The sequence below is a fragment of the Liolophura sinensis genome, chromosome 8 (genome assembly GCF_032854445.1).
Source record: "Liolophura sinensis isolate JHLJ2023 chromosome 8, CUHK_Ljap_v2, whole genome shotgun sequence".
In the NCBI taxonomy this organism is placed as follows: Eukaryota; Metazoa; Mollusca; class Polyplacophora; order Chitonida; family Chitonidae; genus Liolophura; species Liolophura sinensis.
The window spans coordinates 29,720,410-29,740,806 of NC_088302.1; the positions used below are offsets into that span (position 1 = coordinate 29,720,410).

Sequence of the window (20,397 nt, forward strand, 5' to 3'; positions counted from 1 at the left end):
TGTCACAGATGTGGGGTTGTGTTATACATTCAAGTTTCACGAGAAGGCAAAGAGACAGGTGCACGTTCCAGGTGGGTACTGTAATATTACAGATAAATCATACACCCAACTACTCATTACAGATGTGTGTTAATATGATTTACGGATTCACGAAACAAATACGACATAAACACAATGCAAGTTGGACATAAGGAAAATGTAATAAAATTTCGGTAAACTGAAAATCTCCAAAGATTTTTACCGCTTTTACACTGCGGTTGACTGAACTGGCTTTCCATATAGTCACCTATATACATTCTCTCGACACTCTTAGACGCGCTTAGTGCTTGGTAATGAAATAACACGTTTCTAGCAAGCAAGAAATTGAAAGATATTATTCAAGAGAGGTATACAATGAATATCGGTTTACATTAGTGTCCATTCTCGTTGGAAACTTTTCTGGAGGGAGTTCAGAATGTTGTATGACAATGGTAGGTAACACAAGCATGTCAAAATGGCGCTGAAGACAATAAAGTGTGTAATAATGACGAGATGTATTTGCCTATTATCGGTGGGTATTGGAGATGATACCACGTGTAAATTGTATGGGGAAAAATAAACCGTGTGGTTTGAGAGGTTAAGGCATAATAGTAATGTCCAACAGAATCATGCGATAATAGTTTTTATAACTGTATGCTATTCGTGGAGGCAGGCAAAGATATGATACCCGTCATTGAATCTATGGAGAACAATGCATGGGAGTAATAACAATTTTATGGCAATTGGGAGGCAATTTAGATTGTTTTTTGTAAAATATACCTCTTTTGTTATAGACGAGTTTTCGCTTATGGAGCTCAGTCTACACATTATTACCTCTGTGCGCGGATAATTGCAGCCAACACCGCCACCAAACCTAGTATTTAAAACTATTGTGCAGTAATGGTTTTGCAATAATGACCTGTTATAATGGAGTGTCCCGGCAGGACTGGCGGCATATGAAACCTCTCCGGTTGTACTGAGCATCAAAACCTACTGTTTTCCGCCGATGGTGTGTTACGGGGCGCAGACTCAATAGCTATGGTTTACGTGCTGGCTGCATCCTTCTTCGCACGCTTCACACGAGTATATATTTTATTTACACTGACTTGTTTTCTGTGCAAGCCAGAGTATATGGGGTTTTTCCTCTACTCGGCTTTTCATCTAATTGATTTCATAGCCGGAGTGTCCGATAAACAGTGACAGGCAAGTAATTAGTGAAATGCATTAGTGTTGATCGATAGATGAACACCGTCATCGGAAAGAATCTAGTGGAGAAGACAAGCCCGTCCATCCTGGAAATCAGCCTGTGAACACAGGCAGGTGGGTTGCGGGCTTGTCCTGGGAACAGCCTTAACACCATGCTGTGCAAACATTTGACTCTGGCCGTCATCCACTGTCATCAAGTATCAATCATCAGACACGGTTCCTGCAGTAAACGTTTGCTTTTCTTTTCTCCACGGACACATGATGGAACACATCTTTCAAAAACTAAACATTTCCTCTCCCCCAACCTCCACATTTTCCCAATGATTCATTAGCCGCATTGAATAAACGCCCTTAAGCAATAGTGAATGATACGTGAAGAATACATCTTTCTTCCATTTCCACTTTCACAATTACTTATATCTGCAGACTCACAGTGATCCAGCGAGGGCAGTAAATACCGATTAAGTACCATCCAGATGCGCGTTGAATGTCATCCGCTAGAGAGCTGTGCAAACAAGACATTTGTAAGAGATACTGCATCCAAATAATAACACGATATGCATCAGCGATTGTGTCGTATATGCAAATACCCACAAATGTATTCTACTTGAAAAAATTCACTTACATATTCAATATCAAATGGGGCACAGCATATGTCTCCTTCGCTTTGCATTCATTATTAACTAAGGAAGATGATTTTAGTGACTTAATGCACACAGACACGATGCGTCAGTGTGCTTTTCAAATCTGTCTGTTGTATATAATCCGTCTGATGTATAAACGAAACCACATTTTAGAGAAATTTCCCGGCCCCCAGTTTTCCGGTGTCGTAAAAAAAAGCAGATTCCAGTGTTGGCCGGAGTGAAATGTCGCTGTGACAAAGAGCATGATGTAAAAATTGCTGTTTGAGTCATCGCTTGCGTTCAAAAACAGCAATTTCCTTTTGACTTCCGAGCACTGTTTTTCAAGAGATATTTTCGTGCATAAAGAGACCTAGCTTAGGCAAATCCGAAAAATTAATACTTGGCGTGAAATTCATTTAGTTTATTCAATCCATACCACATTCATATTACCATAAAACGTTGTCTTCCACAAAATATTAATTTTTTTTTACTTTCAATCTTCATCTGACTTCTGTGCGAAATATACGACCTTCCATATTTCTGCTGTGCTATTTTTTTCTTCAACACAATTCACGAGGCCGCTGTGTTATGGTGATAATGTTTCTTTAAACAGCCAAATTGGTAACGCCTCGGCCGAGTAATAACATTGGCTGTTAGTTGTTGGCAACGAGCTGTGCCTGCGCATAGGATTGGCTTATTTATGAGCCGAGCTTTCATATGAATGTGTCATGCGCTGTGAGCGGCTACCGGACTCCGTGTGAGCACCCATACAATTCCACGATTCTTCACACGCTTTTATGGCGGCCGGCCAAACACCTTGTAAAACATCCCCTGAATAAAGTAGACGGCTTCAATTAGACATAATGTGCCTATTCACTTAAGCAGCGTGACGTTTTCGCGCAGCGCTAAGTGTTTAGCTCTGTTTAACTGCATGCGAACAGTTGAGAGCAAGGGCTGATGTGAAAACCCGGAAGACGTTTACGACGAAAAGAACGAAGACAGATATGCTGCCATACAATAAAAGCGGATACAAAAGCAGCACCGAGAAAGACGCAGCCTTCACCCTCCCACCCCTTTCCCTCCGTGCTGTACCCGACAGGATCAGAATTGGGTCATTGCCAAATCGGTTGTACTAGCCTGTAGGCCTACCTGTAATTAGTGGCTCGTTTCCGGATTGTCATCAAAACATCTAACAGTCATTCATCCAGTTTACACCAGAGTCCACACCTAGTGACGTTGTTCCAGGAAAGACGTCATTCTTCTTTTTCTTCTCTATATACACGTATAAACAGTACATAAGGCATGGGTGTATAAGAGAGTTACCATTGTTTTAAATGAGGAGCCTTTTGTCAAACAACCCCAGTGTGTGTGCCTTTGTGTATAGGATGGGTTTAATTTCGTATTTCACTTTCTACATAAATTACATCTCTTCAATGTTTACTAATGAAACTAAGGCAACAGCAACTTTTTAGCAAAACAAAAATAGTATCCTAATGTGATATTTGTCATAAGTCGTGTAGTTTTATCTTAATGACCCAGACTATGACATAGTACAAGAATGTTGTACTATCACATAGTTTCCTGACAGTGTCAGATCATTCAATGCCGTTTACTGTTTATATTCGGTTACATTTCTTTAGACATGCGGTTGTACAAAATATGATATTTTAAAAACAAAACATTAGATAAGGTTCTCTAGATGGTTATATATGTGAGGATCGTTGTACGTTTACGTGATAATACACATTTGGGAACTAGACAGACATCTGCACATTTAGTCCACCCATTTGTATTAGAACATAATTACATTATTTTATTTACATATGTACATATTTTCTATTTTTATAAGAATTATTTTCAGCTATTTATAGAATAAGATAAGATCGAAATCAAATTTGCAGATATCTGACATGGAACCTTAACGTAACTGTAGTATTCGATTTGTCTTCCGTATAGACTTACTCTACATGACTGATTAGTAAACACCATTTATCCACAGGTCCTGTATTTTCTTCATTTTCTTCCTCCTAGCTCTCTTAATAAAGTTATCGTGTAAAACTTTTTGATTCACCTTGAAACTGGCTAATATATATGGTGATAATTTTGCTATAGTAAGCTGGAATAGTATTTCTCAGGCGCGAGATGTAACGGGTGGGTGGCTTTATCACGTTGTCTTACATCGCCACCAGTCTGTCACCAAATGACCTAATATCGCATGCCAAAGGTGGATGGTTTATTCCAGCCTCTCCGGTATCCTCCATGGAGAATATACTAACCATTAGGGCATTAATCAAGACTAAAAAGACTACAGCAAAAGGTTTGATATCCAGTCACATCATCACCAGTGGAGTGGTTAGTTCAAAACCAGCTCTTGAGGACTCAGGTGTACTTTCATGTATTAGAATGTTTTAAGTTCGTAAGAAGATTTAAGGCTAGCTTGGTTTGGGTTCATGTACCTAAAAACAATATTAGCTTCATTTGCCAAACATCACATTGTCGTCGATGCTCTGGATTTACTTTCGTGGCCCCTGTGACCTTTTATAAAAAGCAGGTGAAATTTTCTTGAGTTTCAAGCCATGCACATATATAGATAAATACCATATTGACACATTGTGTTTGTTTGGTTCCAGGTCCCTCATCCGGTCTGTCGTTTGTGATCAATGTGGAGCAGTATGAGTATTTGTTAACCCCACGCACCGCGGTCGGGATTAAGGTGGCCGTCCATGACCCCACGGAACCTCCTCGGATGTTGGCAGATGGATTTAACGTGGCCGTCGGCACCCACACCTCCCTGGGGATCAAACGTTACGAGGTGAGTAAACGTACGTTAAAGATCAAACCATAAGCCACAATGGCATTTTCAGGAAAACAGTTTGTACGTAATGTCCTTAACACGATTTTTTTAGTTTTTACCAAATATTTTGGAGCAATTGCAAATCTGCACCATTTGATCAAACCGTTTAAATTTATATATTAACCATGGCTTGAAGTTATGTAATGTTGTCAAGAATCTGTCGATTGATGAAGAATAGATTCCCTCCATCTATAAATCTGACAGCCGTCCTACAAGTCAAAATGTTTAAATAATGTTTAAAACACCAAATTTAATCAAATAAATAAATTCAGAAAATGTGATAAACCTTTGCATAAGTGTGCAAGCAAAAATTCAGTAAGGTACATAACAACACGGGAACGTTTTGGTCGGCTGTGTTAACTTGTTAACTCAAGCTTGTGTCTTGTACGCCTTTCTAGCAGTATTATGCTACAAAACTTTATCTTACCATTTCTTACATAGCCTTTGTAAACATAATCCAAAGAAATGATTACGTCTGAACGCCACTTCTTCGACATTGCAGCCATATTTTGGGAAGAAATAATAATCGAAATAATAATCGTCCAAATAAAAATAATAATTGAAACTTATATTACATATAGAGAGCACTTTGTCCTCTTCGACATCAGTATAAATGTTTAACCGTACATGTTTAATAGGTTATCGCGTAGAATTTGGCGTTACATATGAATTATATCAATTAATACGACAGCCTCTGTTTTAGGAAGTCGATGAGTTAATAGAAGCCATGTTATTGAAAACAAAATAGTCAAGGCTTGCAATATGCTACACGGGCTGCTTCGGTGGCCTAATGGTTTGGGCGTCCACCTCAAGGAAACACGGGGCCTCCGTGGCTCAGTCGGTTAGCGCGCTAGCGCAGCGTAATGACCCAGAAGCCTCTCACCAATGCGGTTGCTGTGAGTTCAAGTCCAGCTCATGCTGGCTTCCTTTCCGGCCGTAAGTGGGAAGGTCTGTCAGCAACCTGCGGATGGTCGTGGGTTTCCCCCGGGCTGTGCCCGGTTTCCTCCCACCATAATGCTGGCCGCCGTCGTATAAGTGAAGTATTCTTGAGTACGGCGTAAAACACCAATCAAATAAATAAATAAATAAATCAAGGAAACACGACTAGCTGGACCGGTGTCAGTATAATGTGACTGGGTAGGGTGATATGTCTTCGACGTTCCACATGACACATGATACTTCAGTGGCGGCAGCACTTTGGTGGCTTGAACTCGCCCTGATACATGTACACATGCACACCCAATGACTCCTCGTCGTCATATGACTGGAAAATTGTTAAGTACAAAGCATACATAGATACATCTATACACACACGCATACATACATACGTTTATTTGATTGGTGTTTTACGCCGAACTCAAGAATATTTCACTTAGTGGTCAGCATTATGGTGGGTGGAAACCGGACACAGCCCGGGAGAAACCCACGACCATCGGCAGGTTGCTGACAGACCTTCCCACGTATGGCCGGAGAGGAAGCCAGCATGACCTGGACTTGAACTCACAGCGACCGCATTGTTGGGAGGCTTCCGCATTGTTGGGAGGTCATTACGCTGCGCTAGCGCGCTAACCGACTGAGCGACGGAGGCCCCTTACATACATACATACATACATACATACATACATACATACATACATACATACAGACATACATACATACATACATACATACATACATACATACATACATACATACATACATACATACATACATACATAAAGTACCATACACCTTATGTAAGTTCGCCCCACAATGACGGGATTTCTTTGTATTTGATAGTATAGGCAAGATTTAAAATAAGTGTTTTCGCCAATAGGAGATAGAAGTACCCTTGGTGAACCTTCCGTCGGAATTACAGCACGTCTCTCAGCAGTTCGTCTAGTATGTGATGAGAAAAGGATAAGCGGAGCTAGATCCTCGAGTGGTGTTACAAACTTGTCCGGCTTTCTTGGATGATGTTGGTCGAGGCGATGGGCACTTCCCAGCAGACTGTATGCCCGAATCTAGGAGAAAACCATAATGGTTTATCAATCCAAAGGCTAAGCTTGGATTGCCGAGCGCTAAGTGGCAGAGACCCAAACCTCTTCCCTGCAGATTTCATATGGAAGGCAATTCAATCCGCGACTTTGCTCGGGGATTTTAATTATTGGACAGGATAAAAGAGGCTTAGAGTTGCAGTAATTTTGCGGGATAACGTGTCGGCGAAAATAGCAATACAGGCCGAGCCGGGCTGAGCAGTGAATACAAAGCAGCTCTATTAGAGGAGAGTGGAGACCCCAATCACGACCGTTATTCAGTGTCGATATGGCCCGACTTAAGTTACACTGTCATTAAAATTGGCCAATTCGACCGGAGAAAAAGGTATCATTAAGCCGGAATGTATTGTTAGCGAATATGATACAGAAGATAGCGGACAGTGCCTCGTCAATAATCCAAAGCGCTAACATGCCAGACCTCTATATCGCTACAGTCAACGCGTCCATGCGGAGGACATGGAATTGCAGTGGCTTTATCTGGCTCTTTCAGACAATAACTCAACAATACGTGGATGGTAATATGACCCAGTATAAGCCTTGCACATGGCTCGAGGTCATGTTTTTGGGGCTCTATTTCACCATTACTTTGCCGCAAATGTTCATTTTCCATCCGTTTCCCTGTACATCACAAGTGAATCATCTTACAGTTTTATAGACAACTGAAATATGACAAGAAGTTCATAATTACCATCTCTGAAACAGTTATCAAGTGAGACAGTTATATGGCAGCAGGGTCCCTGTGTAATTGACATCCTGTTCTAGTGTAAGTTGTGTAAAGATCATTGGAATATAGGCCCTTCTATGCAGGTCCTCTTATGCACTGATGATTCATCAAGACAAGTTCAATCTGAAATATTTAAATATTATTATTCGACCAATGAATTTTCTTACCGTTGAATGACGTCCGAATTATGTGTTTCCCATAAACCAGCAGAAACTTATGTAATAAATATTATTTATTTTTTGACTAGGTTTTAAACTTTGGTCAAGAACGGAGTAAACCACCGTTCATCATCTACCCCTTAATTATGGCCTCCAGGCGAGCTTCATGGCGAGATCTGGATTCGAACCTAGAACCTAATTTATCCCATTTCCGATCACGTACAATGACAGGACAGTGAACTATATACCCACATTCATTCGCACGTGTTAGTGTGTTTATCCACCGAACGATAGTCATATTAATCAAAACTATCATAGACTGTTCAAGGTATTGTTGCAGTAATCGAATGTAAAACCCACTTTTATAAAAAAAAAAAAAAAGGAAATATTTAAACAGAAACTGCTTTTCTTCCTTTTGCAGTATCATACATTGGCGTTAACTAATAATCTGATCACCGGTGAGTCAACACAACCTAGTCCTGAGACGGCGGATTGTTCCGAGAACCAGTCCGTGCATTACTGTAACTGTGGTTTGGACAGGACACGTATCAGGGGACGTAAGTCTGTATTACTGCATGTTACACAGCGTCGGCAGTTAACTCCCCTTTTCGTTTATATTTGTTATATCCCACCAGTTTGACATTTTCATAATTTCATCACAGAAAGTTAGTATATGTAAAATGCTAAAAGGCTCTAACCTTTAAAGGTGAAAGATATTAACTTATACGAATTAAAATACAGGAATGCACAAAAATGATGCAGATGTCTTTGATTTCTCTTAAAAACGTATCTATAATGTATCCGTCGCTGAAGTGTTCTGGAAGGCACTCCAGGAAAAGACATTGACAAATTAGTGAAATAAAATATCACTTTATCAATAAATATCTTGATATGTTGTTTAAGAGAATAATTCTATTTGCAGATGATAAAAGAGACACCACAGATGCGCCCAAGGAGTCGTTGCGCCTGTGTACCGTGAAAGATTATTTTACATGTGTCAGGAATTTCTCAGGTAAGTTTCTCTGAAGAAACATTGTTTTCAGTCCGAGTATTGATCATTTTTAAGAGTGTAATCGCATTTTGTTGAAATCAGGCATATTGAGAGAAAATAAAAACAATGTAATTTCTGTTGTCAGTTAAACAATGTAACGCTCGAAATAGAACTTTAATAACGAGTTTTCATTGGGTGAATATTCTCGCGCTACCTAACCATTCCAATGCATGTCCACAATCATTAACTATAAATAAATCCTTTAACTAAATTATGTAATATTCTATTTACTGAATCCCGAATTGAAATCTGTGAATATGTCAGTATATATCACTGATTCTTCGGTGTGGTGGAAAGGAGCTGGAGGAGGTCTGACATAGATAACCTTCCTCACGTCAACAGGCAAAGCAAAATACTTCATGGGTGGCACGATTTGTTTGGTTTGGTTATAACGAAACCTTTGGTTTTGTTACTCTTGGTATTAGCATTTAGCCATTTCAACTTCTGCCGAGTTCGAAGATTGTAATCACCATCATTTGGGATTGAACGTTTACATCATTGATTTATCCTGACTGTTTAGGTGTCCCCATTCATCGCGAGGAGTGCCCATGCTTAAGAAGCTGCCACAGAGTGGAATACGCCGTATCTTTGTCTGAGGCCGCCAGTTCGCTGTACGCCGCGGAGAGTCGGGTACTATCGCTGAACGAAGACTTGCCAGAACTGCCGGCACGGTTCCAGAAGGCCAGAGATACTTACCACAGGAAGGACTTCACCACGTTCATTCATGATACGCTCATCCTGAACGAGACCTCCTGGGAATTACAATTAGTGAACGGGAGTTTCTGTTCGGCCCTGAAGCTTCTGAGTAACCACAGGATTGAGTACGACAATACTCTGAGGAATTTAAAAGACAGAATAACCTCCTTAAATAAAAGCGTCAGCGTTCATTCCCATTTATTTATCCACGGCAATCACGCTGGTTTCCACTTCTTATCGCCGCCATTAAAGACGACGATAAAGAGCATTTTGAGCAAGCAGGACATTATTGAGCACATTGACAATGGAAATGAGCACCGTATCAACGAGACTTTGAGCGGAATCATGCAAGAGTTAGGTCGTCTGGCTTTGGAAAGATATGACGTAATTGTGACTGGTACATTGCTGGAACAAATTGAAAAGGAAGTAAAGCGATTCCGGGAAGATTTGGTTCTGGGTTACGGACAAAAATACCGGGAATTCAATAGTTCGTTCAAGATTTATGACGAAAAGACACGGACTATAATGAACATAACGTCCAAGCTGATTAGCGACCTGAAACGAAAATACGGAGAAATCCGTAATATTAGTCATTTGTTGCGTCATCATGACCGACATAGCCGCAAACACAAACAGGAAACGAAGTCGAGGTTGTTAGGATTTTTCGAATCTGTGAAAAAGCTGGAACAAGGGCCAGTGAGGCTGTTGGTGGAAGGTTTACATCAGCTCTCCGAGTTATACGCAACACACAAGAAAAGCATTGTGGCGATGTACAGTGACATAGAAAAGGCTGGTCAGTTCTTAGACTCCAAGGGACATGATATGCAAGAGTCGTTCCAGTCCTTACAGACCTGGCTTAAAAATAGTCGTGAACATGTGGAGAGGCTGCAGTTGGAATTATCGGCAATAGCTGTGCGTTATGAAGATGAAGAAATCACACGATCAGAGCTGAGCAGCCTGTTAAACGGGACAGACTTACAGATGAGATACAAGCAGCCAAGGTAAGCCAGTTTTGAAAGAGTTTTTCAAACAGAAATGTCAATTTTCTGATTACAGATGTTTCCAACACTAACCTAAGTGCTGTACTCTTGGATGACTACCTTTAGTACCCGTCGGTAATTCGGACTGATTTGTATTAGGGCTCAAGTCCCATTTTATTTGAGTCTAGATTAAAGTGCAATTTACCTTGTATTGATACATGATTGGTATTAAGATTTAACTCTAGCTTAAGGTTTAGTACATTTTTGTACAGCAGACTTCAGGAGAAGCTGCTGTTTTCGACTATGTGTAAAGAATATTGGAAATTTGTAAAGCGTGATTCTTTAACACAGAAAACAGGTATTGACATATAGATAGGGATGAGAAATATGTGCGCACGAATAAATTTGCTAAATAAAAAATCAAATACATGTAGGCGTGGTGCATGTTGTATTTGCATGCTACGTGTTATAAATATTCCAGATATAAAATACATCAAATCATATGAATATTTTACTGCTTCAGAACTTGCTGGACGACATTGTCTCCTCCATCGCTGTCCTGCACGAAAAGGCCTCCATCTTGGCTAACCTGAGCGAACCGCTGTTGGTGAGATTTCAAGATTTCTCTCCGGACTCTCGCGATGACGTGAACACTCTGCGAGACTCGCTTCAGTTCGACGGCTTCCATCGTCTGTTAGAGAATCCCATGAAGCGCATGGACGAGGCGCTGTCGGACATTGTAGCATTCCAGATGGATTTACAAGAATACACCAGAGGCTGTAGGATAAACGCTAAATTTTACCAGTATGTATATAGGTTGTACTTTTATAGATTTAAACAGTCAGTTCTCAATACTGATAGGTCCTTCATTATAACAGATACTTCTTTTATAAAGATGAAGTTATTTAGTTATTTAGGAGACTCCTAGTCGGGAATGTTTGATCGGCTTATCTGTGCAGGATAGAAAATTGTGTTAGGCCGTTCTAAAGTAAGAATGATGTAGGTTATTAATTAAGCACAAGTAACTATATCTGCTAACGTTTTGAGCCTTGCTCCCATTTATTTCACATATAGTCGAAAGTGCTTAACCAATCCACTGAATGTCTATTTTGAAGCTTTCTGATTTTGATCCATGTGTATTAGTAATGAATTGAAATGAATACACATTCATTTGTCTTTCGTCTTTCAGAAACAACTTCTTGCAGTTGGATGTATTTTTCCAAGATATGACGGAAACACAAATTATGCAGAGAAGGTCGTATGGATTTATAGATCTTTCATGTGAGTTACCTTATTATAACTTCATGACGTAGAATCTGATCACACCATCTGATCCCGACCTCCTACAAATATCATTGTCAGAAAACACATGTTGAAATACAAAGCTCATGTAACCATGTCCACAAAATTTGAACATCCCGTTTAACTTTCAATGATAACACCATCTTGGAGCTTGGAAAAAAGGAATCCTTTATGAGAATATAAATCAATGAACAAACGCTATTTCCATAAAATGCGTGAAAATTCCGTCACCACTTTGTTTTTCAGATGTATTTATAGTAGTAAAGACAATTTCCAAAAGTGTTTTCGATAAATAAGATACTGGGAAATCTTGTCTGAAGATGTTTGTTTATGTGCCTTTTCAGGTGATATAGGTGGATCGCTATCTCTATACCTGGGCGCTAGTATTTTGACGTTCTTTGCCATCTTGGATTTGATTTTACGGTCCATTTCATCGCAGTAGGATGTTTCATTTGGATCATTACTATGCACGCGACGCGGGACAATTCTTTAAAATCTTCTGTCGTGATTCGCCAATCTTTAAAAAAATGGCGGGACAGCTTCGGTTAGAGAGATTGTCTGGGGATTCCTTTCTGTTCAAAAGTTGTGGAAAGGAGTTGTGCGCGACTGTACGAGGTTACGTTGCCAAATGACCAGGGTGGCTTGACAACATAACAGAGAGACATGCCCTTCGAAAGCAATGGAGTCATTGGCTCGAGGATTGACGATGCAATGACGGGGATGACAGCTATGCTGAAACAGTGGAATTACAAACTTACGACAAGGTGCTGTTATGACAACTATTAACGTTGTCGTTAAAGGCCTCGAATGTTCCGAAATACAGCAATCCCGCTAAACGCAATATCGACGTATAGAGGACATGCTTAATCCTGTTTGGATACTAGGCTTGTTAAAATGGTCATCCTTAAGCCAGACTTAATACCTAGTGTGGTGGTTTCTTAACCACCTACCATGCTATAACTTCTATTTGCGTTCTTACAGCTGTTTGGATACTACATGGTGTACACATACGGAAACACACTACCCTGGTTCAGAAGACATGAAATGTTATTTCCTGGGCCATGTCTGGTGCTTTCCATATATGACTCGACTTTCATGCCTTGCATATTACGTGTCAGATTGACTGCGGACCTCAGTAAGCCTCTCTTGCTTCAGTCGATGGCACTGTGTGTTTGGACAAAAACGAATCCAGCGTCTGTGAGATGCTGGCCAACATAAGCCCATCCTATGCGAATATGTACCTACAGGATGGGGTTATGTTCCGTGTAATAAATAATCAATAATAGTTTTTATCCTACAATAACAAACTGAAATGCTTCTTTTTTGTTTTTTCGGCCAGACATTCCACAAGACTAAAAGTAGTGGAAATGTGGTTATGTGTGAACTCGTACCTTTCCTTGACTTTGTATATATATGACCGGCGATCTGTGCGTTAATATTCCGACAGTTGTGTGGTTATAGCGCTAAATGAAGTGTTAATGCATGTGAAACAGACATTCGTCACACGCCAGGATCAATATATTTACTGACCATTCTAACTGAAAATTGTTTTCTTAAGCCATAATCATTCATTCATTCATTCTTAATAATGGTGATCGCCCTGGGTCGATCTTAAACCATTCGGATGAGCAATTTGTAACCAGTGATTCGTTCTTAAGAGAGCTAGATTTTTATGTGGCTAGTCTCTTATATGCTTGGGACAATTTTACCCGTATATCTTCGGTTGCTGCTTTGAAAGCCTAAATAACTAAATTTCACTTTAGAATTGAAGGGGAGGTAAATCTTGGAATGTTTTTACCACAAGATATATTGTCTCCCTTCACATTGTATGTTGTACAAACTACACATGAATGTACATAAACCACGATAAACCAGAACAGATGAACAGAGATATATACGTGTAACAACTGACTTTTATCGCTTTATTAGTGTATTGTCATGTGTATACGTTAATCGTGAAAAGCTCTACTGTTACGAATGTACATAAAGAAAATCATGTATACAGTGTGATATCACTGGTCAATCACTTTTCTGCTGTATAAACTTTGCCATATTAAATATATATGTATAAATTTGCTAGTTTTTTTTCTCTCCATCATTAGTATATCAGTAAATGAATCATTATGTAGGCTGATGATAAAGTGGAACAAAATCCTCGCTGCATGGATATTAAAGAGAGTGTTATATAGACGGATCACAGAATAAATTTCAATCGCTTAACTTTTACTGATGTTTTAGCGAAAATGAATAACCGCTCAGATATTTAAGCTTGTGACTAAACTATTATTTACTGACAATGGATACATCGTTTAACAGTGGGATAAATTTAAACAAATCTTCGACAGATGTTTCTGTTGATGAAGATTAAGTGCCTACATCTACGTTGTTTTTGACATGTAATGGACACATAATAACAGTGTCACGTTGTAGCAAACTAGTTGCTACGTTGGCATATAAGAAATGCGGCCTCAGTGGAAGGTCATGTTCATGATACGGTCACCGCTCACGCCACATAAATATCAATTTATGCTGAGAGAAAGGGTGTCAAGTTTCTAAGATAAAAGGCGCTCTACTGATCCATAAACAGAAGAACACAAGATTTCTTTCTTCCTATTTTTCTTGAGCTCAGTGCATGCTGGCCATGAACCATACACGATTGGCATACATTACCTTCCCTCATTAGTCATGGAACGTTGGTAACTTCGGTAAACAAATAAACAATCAACAGCCCTCATTTGGGCCGTTTTTTGCTGCCTTACATTCCTCAGTTTCTTACATTTCGTTGCACCAATATAGCAGTGCAACACGTTTTAAAATGTTCGTTAGTAACTTACCATTGATCTGTGGTTTTTCACCGTGCACGTTTCCTCCAACAATAAAATTGAATGTCGTCTCTTAGGCCTAAGTGAAAATTACTGAGTATGGGCGTTAAGCAACAAGGGAAAAGAAATTACAGAGGCTGGAGATACACGACCGGAAAATAATCTTTTGTTCTACGCCATACAAAAATATAATGAATCTGAAAATACGGAGAGAGTTCCTCAAAGAGTTTCTAGTTTCTGAAATATGCCTTCAGGAATAATGGAGCGTTGATCTGCATAATCAGTGTTTTACCACTTAATTACGTATTCGCTGTGCAATAGCTATCATACTAGGTGCATAATCCCTGAGTTTAATGGTTTATTGCTAAACCTTTATTGTAATGTAATGGCCTATAAATCATTCACAAGTCTTTACATACGGTGAAACCCGGACGTGATTGTGCAGCCGACGTGATTGTGCAGCCGACGTGACTGTGCAGTCAACGTGATTGTGCAGCGCCGACGTGATTGTACAGCCGATGTGGTTGAGGTCGTGCAGCTGACCTGGTCTTACAGTGACCTAATGATGTACAGAGACTGCCCTGTAATTAACCTGGCTGCACTTAACAGTACTTAGTAGTATATCAAGGCAATTTGAAGACGATAATACCTGAAGAATATGGCTGAATGAAAGTGATGAAGTAGAAGAGATTCAGCTGGAAATATATATTTATTTCATTGGTGTTTTACGCCGTTCTAAAGAATATTTCACTTATACGACGGCGGCCGGCATATATGCTAGGAGGAAACCGGGCATAGACTGCTGGCAGACCTTACGGCCCGAGAGGAAGCCAGCATGAGCTGGACTTGTACTCTCATAGCGACCGCATTGTTGAGAAGCTTCTGGGTCATTGTGGTTAGCTAGCGCGTGAACCAACTGAGCCACGGATAGCTGTGGACTATCTCAAATTACCAACTGGTGAGAATAAAGGAAAGCTTCAGCATATCAAGCTAATAACAACAGTAACTGAAGGCAATGAAATGGGTGATTTGGAAAACAAATGCTTGTCAACTCTACTGCATGTTCGAGACACTATAGAGAACATCTGTACAACAACAGCAGGATCAAATGAAACAACCACAACAACAGTATCAAATGATACATCAACAACAACAAGAAAAGATGAACATAACAACGTAAAGACGCCAAATCTTAGTATTAATCCAGACATTTCTCTGTTCTGAAGGGATTTCAAAATATCAGCATAAATTGGGAGGGAAAATCAAAAAGACATACTTTCCTTTTCCAGTCTAATTTACCAGACTGAGAATGGAGGAAAATCGGGTTACCAAGAAAACGACATTGCCGATGCTGTTTTTACGACTTGTTCTTGCGCAACTATCTAGGGGGAAGAGAGGACGTGGCATTGCCGAAATTGAGGAGTATTCTTCGCTCACTCTTTGAAGTCAAACCGCCAAGAGGCCTCTTCAGATTCTTAAACTCCACAGCTCAGGGACCAAATGAAAACGACGCAAGATTTCCTGATTCGTCTACTCGACCTTCAAAACTCGTTTGCGGCACAAGAAACAGGGTCAAGTGTCAAATATGACCCCACTATGAGCAAGGACACTTGTCTGTATACACTCGCAACTGGTTTAAGCAGCGAGTCCCTCCTATCAGAAATAAAGGCTGAACTGAAAAACAATCCCAACATCTCTGATGAGCAACTTATAGAAAAGCTTAATACATCTACTCACCAGGAAGATGACAGAAATGGGAAGCTAAAGAACAGTAGGTCCAGTGCAAAGGTACACTCTATGGAAACTGAGACAGATGTTTCTGTGCAATCTGTACCGGAAAAACAATCCCAAAGTAAGAAAAGATTGTCAGAGTAAGTTAAACAGATAAGGGTGTCTTGAAGGTAGACATTGCTTCCATCAAAAAGACACTTGTGTAACGTCAGACTAAAAGTGAAAGAGGCCGAACAAGAAGTGGGTACTACAACTGTCGTAAAGCTGGAATTGAACGCTGTACACATTGGTGGGCGTGTGGACATGCATCACATCGTCGATTTGAGTGTCCATTCCGTCGACGAAGTACACAGTAGGAAAACGGGGAAGGGCTTACGTCGGCCAGGGACGTACAGTAACCCCGGATACAGTTCCAGTTGAAAAGTCTCATGTACTAGTATCATCAGTCTTCTATGTTGGCCATTGCTATGTTCATTCCTCATCGAAATCCAAAGTTGCAAAACTCACTGGACAGAGATTTCTCATTCTGTGTAGTTTAAACGATGTTCATACAGATGTACTGTGGGACACATCGGCACAAGGAAATGGTTGACAGAGTACTCCCCTGACAAGCCAATCCGACCTAGAAATAGTGGATGGAACATTCTTTATGAAGGCTGCAAATGGTGGTTTGATTCAGATAACAGTACCCAGGTTAGTTAGCAAGGACTCGATGGACAATCCAGTGATAGAGTTTAATGTTATTGCAGAGTATTGTAGTTGTGAATATAAGCGTCAAGTCCGACATTCATATACCATTCGTAGTGCGTAAAGGGCGACTCCGTTTCTCCAAGCTAGTCAACTGCTAGACCGAATGAAGTGTGCTTTGGCCCATATGAGGTGTAAGACTGTAGAGAGTGTTATAAAATTGTTTCAGGAAAGTTCTCCTGAAGAGATTTGCCAAATGGCAGTGGGACAACCAGAGTGTAAATGTTCTACAGGGAAAGAGAACTACAGTTCAATGTAGAGTGCATATTGGAAGAAAACAAAGAAACAAAGCCTGTTCTGTTTGAACCAAACCCAGAAAGTGTGTTACCCGACTGAGCAACACGTTAGTGTGGTTACCTAAGGGTTCCTCTTAGCATTCCGGTGTACAACACCGGAAAATGGGACATTGTTATATCTCGTCGGACTGTGCTTGGTAGACACAATCACAGCTACTGATCCATCACAACCAGCGACTAAGCCTGCATGTGTCAGCTCTGTAGAGTTCCAGCCTAAAGACAGCGTCCAAGAATGGAACCCACCCGTTGATTTCAGTCATCTTGATGAGTACCAGCGGAGTGTGGTTAGGGGCATGCAGAGAAACGAGTCAGCAGCAACCTCCAGAGGTGAAAATGATGTTGGCTGTATACATAGCTTGAAAATGGACATCGAGCTGTCAGATACAGAACCTCTCCACAGAGCTTACTCATCCGTCCCAAGACCACTCTGTGATGAAGTTAAAGCGTACATCCAAGATCTCAAGGTCTCAAGGTTGGATTTCAAAGACCCATTTACCTTATGCTTCTCCTGTTGTCTGTGTGCGCAAGAAATGTGGCGCACTACCTCTGTTCTTGGACTACCGAGATTTGAACCGTAAAAGTGTTTCACATCGATACCCAATACCACGAATCCAAGACGCAATCAATTCACGTCAAGGAAATTCGTGGTTAGCTTACAAGATGCAGGAAAAGCCTACCACCAGAGCTTTATGAGTGATTCAAGTAGACCGCTTGTAACTGCATTTGTAACTCTTTGGGGGTTGTCCTAATGGAACCGCATCCCGTTTGGTCAGCTGCTTTCTAACGATGCATGGAGGAGACATTAGAAGCTCTTCGGGATGAAATTTGTCTTCCCTATTTCGACGATGTATTGGTGTTATGGAAACTCGCTTGAGGACGAAGTGGAAAAATGTTCGAAAAGTACTTCGCCGCCTCCAAAGTTCTGGCATCAAACTTCGACCCGACAAATGTGAAATGTTCAAACGAGAAGTCAGATATCTAGGAATGCTGATTTCTGAGTCTGATTGCAGACCAGAAGTTGTGGAAGCCCTCAAGACAAAACGCCTCGAAAGAGTAGGTGATTTAAGGAAACAGCTTGGACTCATTGGACACTGCAGGAAGTATAACAGTGATTTCTCTAAGGTGGCCAAGCCACTTAACGATCCTCTGAAACAACCAACTTCTGAGGGGAAGAAGCACCAGCGAACAAAGGGATGGAAATTGAATAATGAGAGCGGGCAAGGACTATCCTGCCCAGTCAGTCTCATGGACTGATGAGTGCCAGACACGGCTCGAGACCCTCATCGATTGTCTTATACAGCCACCCGCCATGGCATATCCACAGTTTTATCAACCATTTATGCCGTTCCTGGAAGCTTCAAACGATGGATGGATTGCAGTCCTGTATCAGTATCAGTATCAGGGTGAACTGTTAAGGGAAATCCCCTTCGGGTCGAGAGCCTTAAGCCCCGTACACCGTCTTCATTCAAACAAATTAGAATTCCTGACTATAAAATCGGGGGTTTCCGGGACTATTTGTATTAAGCTCCCAGCTTTACAATCTTCAGACAATAATCCGCTCACGGGCAGTTTATCGACAGCCAAATTGAATGCTACAGGACAAAGGTGGGTCTCTGAACTGGCTCCTTGTGGATTCAGCATCAAATACCGACTGGGTTGAGCCAATCAAGTAGTGGACACACTTTTGCCATTGGATCCAGACCAGTATACAGAAAAGTGCTCACTGAAAGCCGAGAATCCCATCCTTTTCATCAAGGATTATCGGTAATGAATACGTGGTATTAACATGTCCTGTGACGTTGTACCCTGGCTCCTCCGGTATCACTACCCAGCTCAGCACAAATGAACCGAAATCCGCACAACATAATGACCCAGTTATCAAGAGGATAGGTGACTTTAAGCAGATGATATTAAACCAAGCAAAAGTGATGTTTGAAATACGTCACCTCCAGAAAAAGCAATGTTAGGAGAGTCGCGACACTTGATCACAGACTTTGATGTATCGGTTCACTGAAAACAAATACCAGTTAGTGCTACAGGAGCAGTATCGTCCCGTAGTACACAAAGAACTCCATAGCGAAATGGGTCACTTAGGAGCAGAGCGTGTTATTGACCTAGCACGCAACAGGTTGTAATGGCCCCACATGCAGAAAGGTGTGGAACAATACGTTACTAAGTCGTCTTCCTACCTGAAACAGAAACGCCCGAAACGAAAAACATGTGTATCACTGGGTAATCTGACATCGTCCTATCCATTCGAATTTGTATCCATTGATTTCATCTATTTGGAAAAGAGCAAGGAATGATACGAACACATCCTTGTGGAAAACTTCACCAAGTATACAAAGGCATATGCCACAACGAACAAATCGGAGAAAACAGTTGCATCCAAGTTGTTTGACGATTTTGTGTTGAAGTTCGAATTTCCAGGGAGACTACACCTCGACCACAGGGAAGTGTGTGTGTATGGGGGGGGGGAACAGTCTTTTCAAAGAGTTCACCAAGTTCACCAGTTCGCTCCAACTCCAGAGCGGCTCCGTACCATCTCCAAGGGAACTGTCAAACAGAACGAATGAACCGCACCCTGATGGAATTGTTGTGAACACTACTGGAAGCAAACAAATCAAACTGGAAGGATCATGTGAACAATGTTGAAATGATTCGACCGGTTTCAGTCCGTTCTGTATCCTGTTCGGCGTTCCCCCACGTCTTCTAATTGACTCAAACCTGACTTCCACTTCAAGAGCCAAAGTAACTGTGTTGATAAATGGCAGTAAGAGGTATGAAAGAAGCATATGTGAAGGCTTCCCGGGCAGCTTTGAAGCTAAGAGCATACAAGACATACCGTGACAAACAGGTTTTTTCCCCTATGTTTAGACCTCAAGCCAAGAGCAAACCCTGGGAAAATAAGGGCGTTTCGGGAGGAAAACATTTACAAGGAAATAAGGGAGGTTGGTGACAATCTTGTGTTTGAAGTTCAGCCAGAACCTCAAATTGGAAAGAGGAATGTGCTCATGCCCTGTGGAAGACTCCCCTTAGACATTCCCCAAGTACAAGCAAAGCGGAGCAACCGATAAAATGAAAAGACAAACACAAACAGGCCGTTGTACTACCAGTTATGGATCATCAAATGGATCGGACGAAGACGGCGAC

At 40.9% G+C, this 20,397-nt stretch overlaps 1 protein-coding gene across 1 annotated transcript; it reads left to right on the forward strand.

The window, feature by feature from the left end:
- The first annotated feature begins 6 nt into the window (after positions 1-6).
- Positions 7-12,223, forward strand: LOC135473790 (uncharacterized). The gene is made up of 8 exons (XM_064753683.1): positions 7-71; positions 4,478-4,659; positions 8,041-8,176; positions 8,542-8,631; positions 9,191-10,367; positions 10,870-11,150; positions 11,536-11,627; positions 11,993-12,223. Exons 2-6 carry the CDS (start codon positions 4,594-4,596, stop codon positions 10,937-10,939), a joined length of 1,539 nt encoding a protein of 512 aa, XP_064609753.1. The 5' UTR covers positions 7-71; positions 4,478-4,593; the 3' UTR covers positions 10,940-11,150; positions 11,536-11,627; positions 11,993-12,223.
- The last annotated feature ends 8,174 nt before the right edge of the window (positions 12,224-20,397 follow it).

Coding starts and splice junctions, on each gene's coding strand:
- LOC135473790 (XM_064753683.1), top strand. CDS start 4,594: ATGTTGGCAGATGGATTTAACGTGGCCGTCGGCACCCACACCTCCCTG. Junction 8,177..8,541: donor CAGGACACGTATCAGGGGAC/GTAAGTCTGTAT, acceptor TTCTATTTGCAG/ATGATAAAAGAGACACCACA. Junction 10,368..10,869: donor ATGAGATACAAGCAGCCAAG/GTAAGCCAGTTT, acceptor TTACTGCTTCAG/AACTTGCTGGACGACATTGT.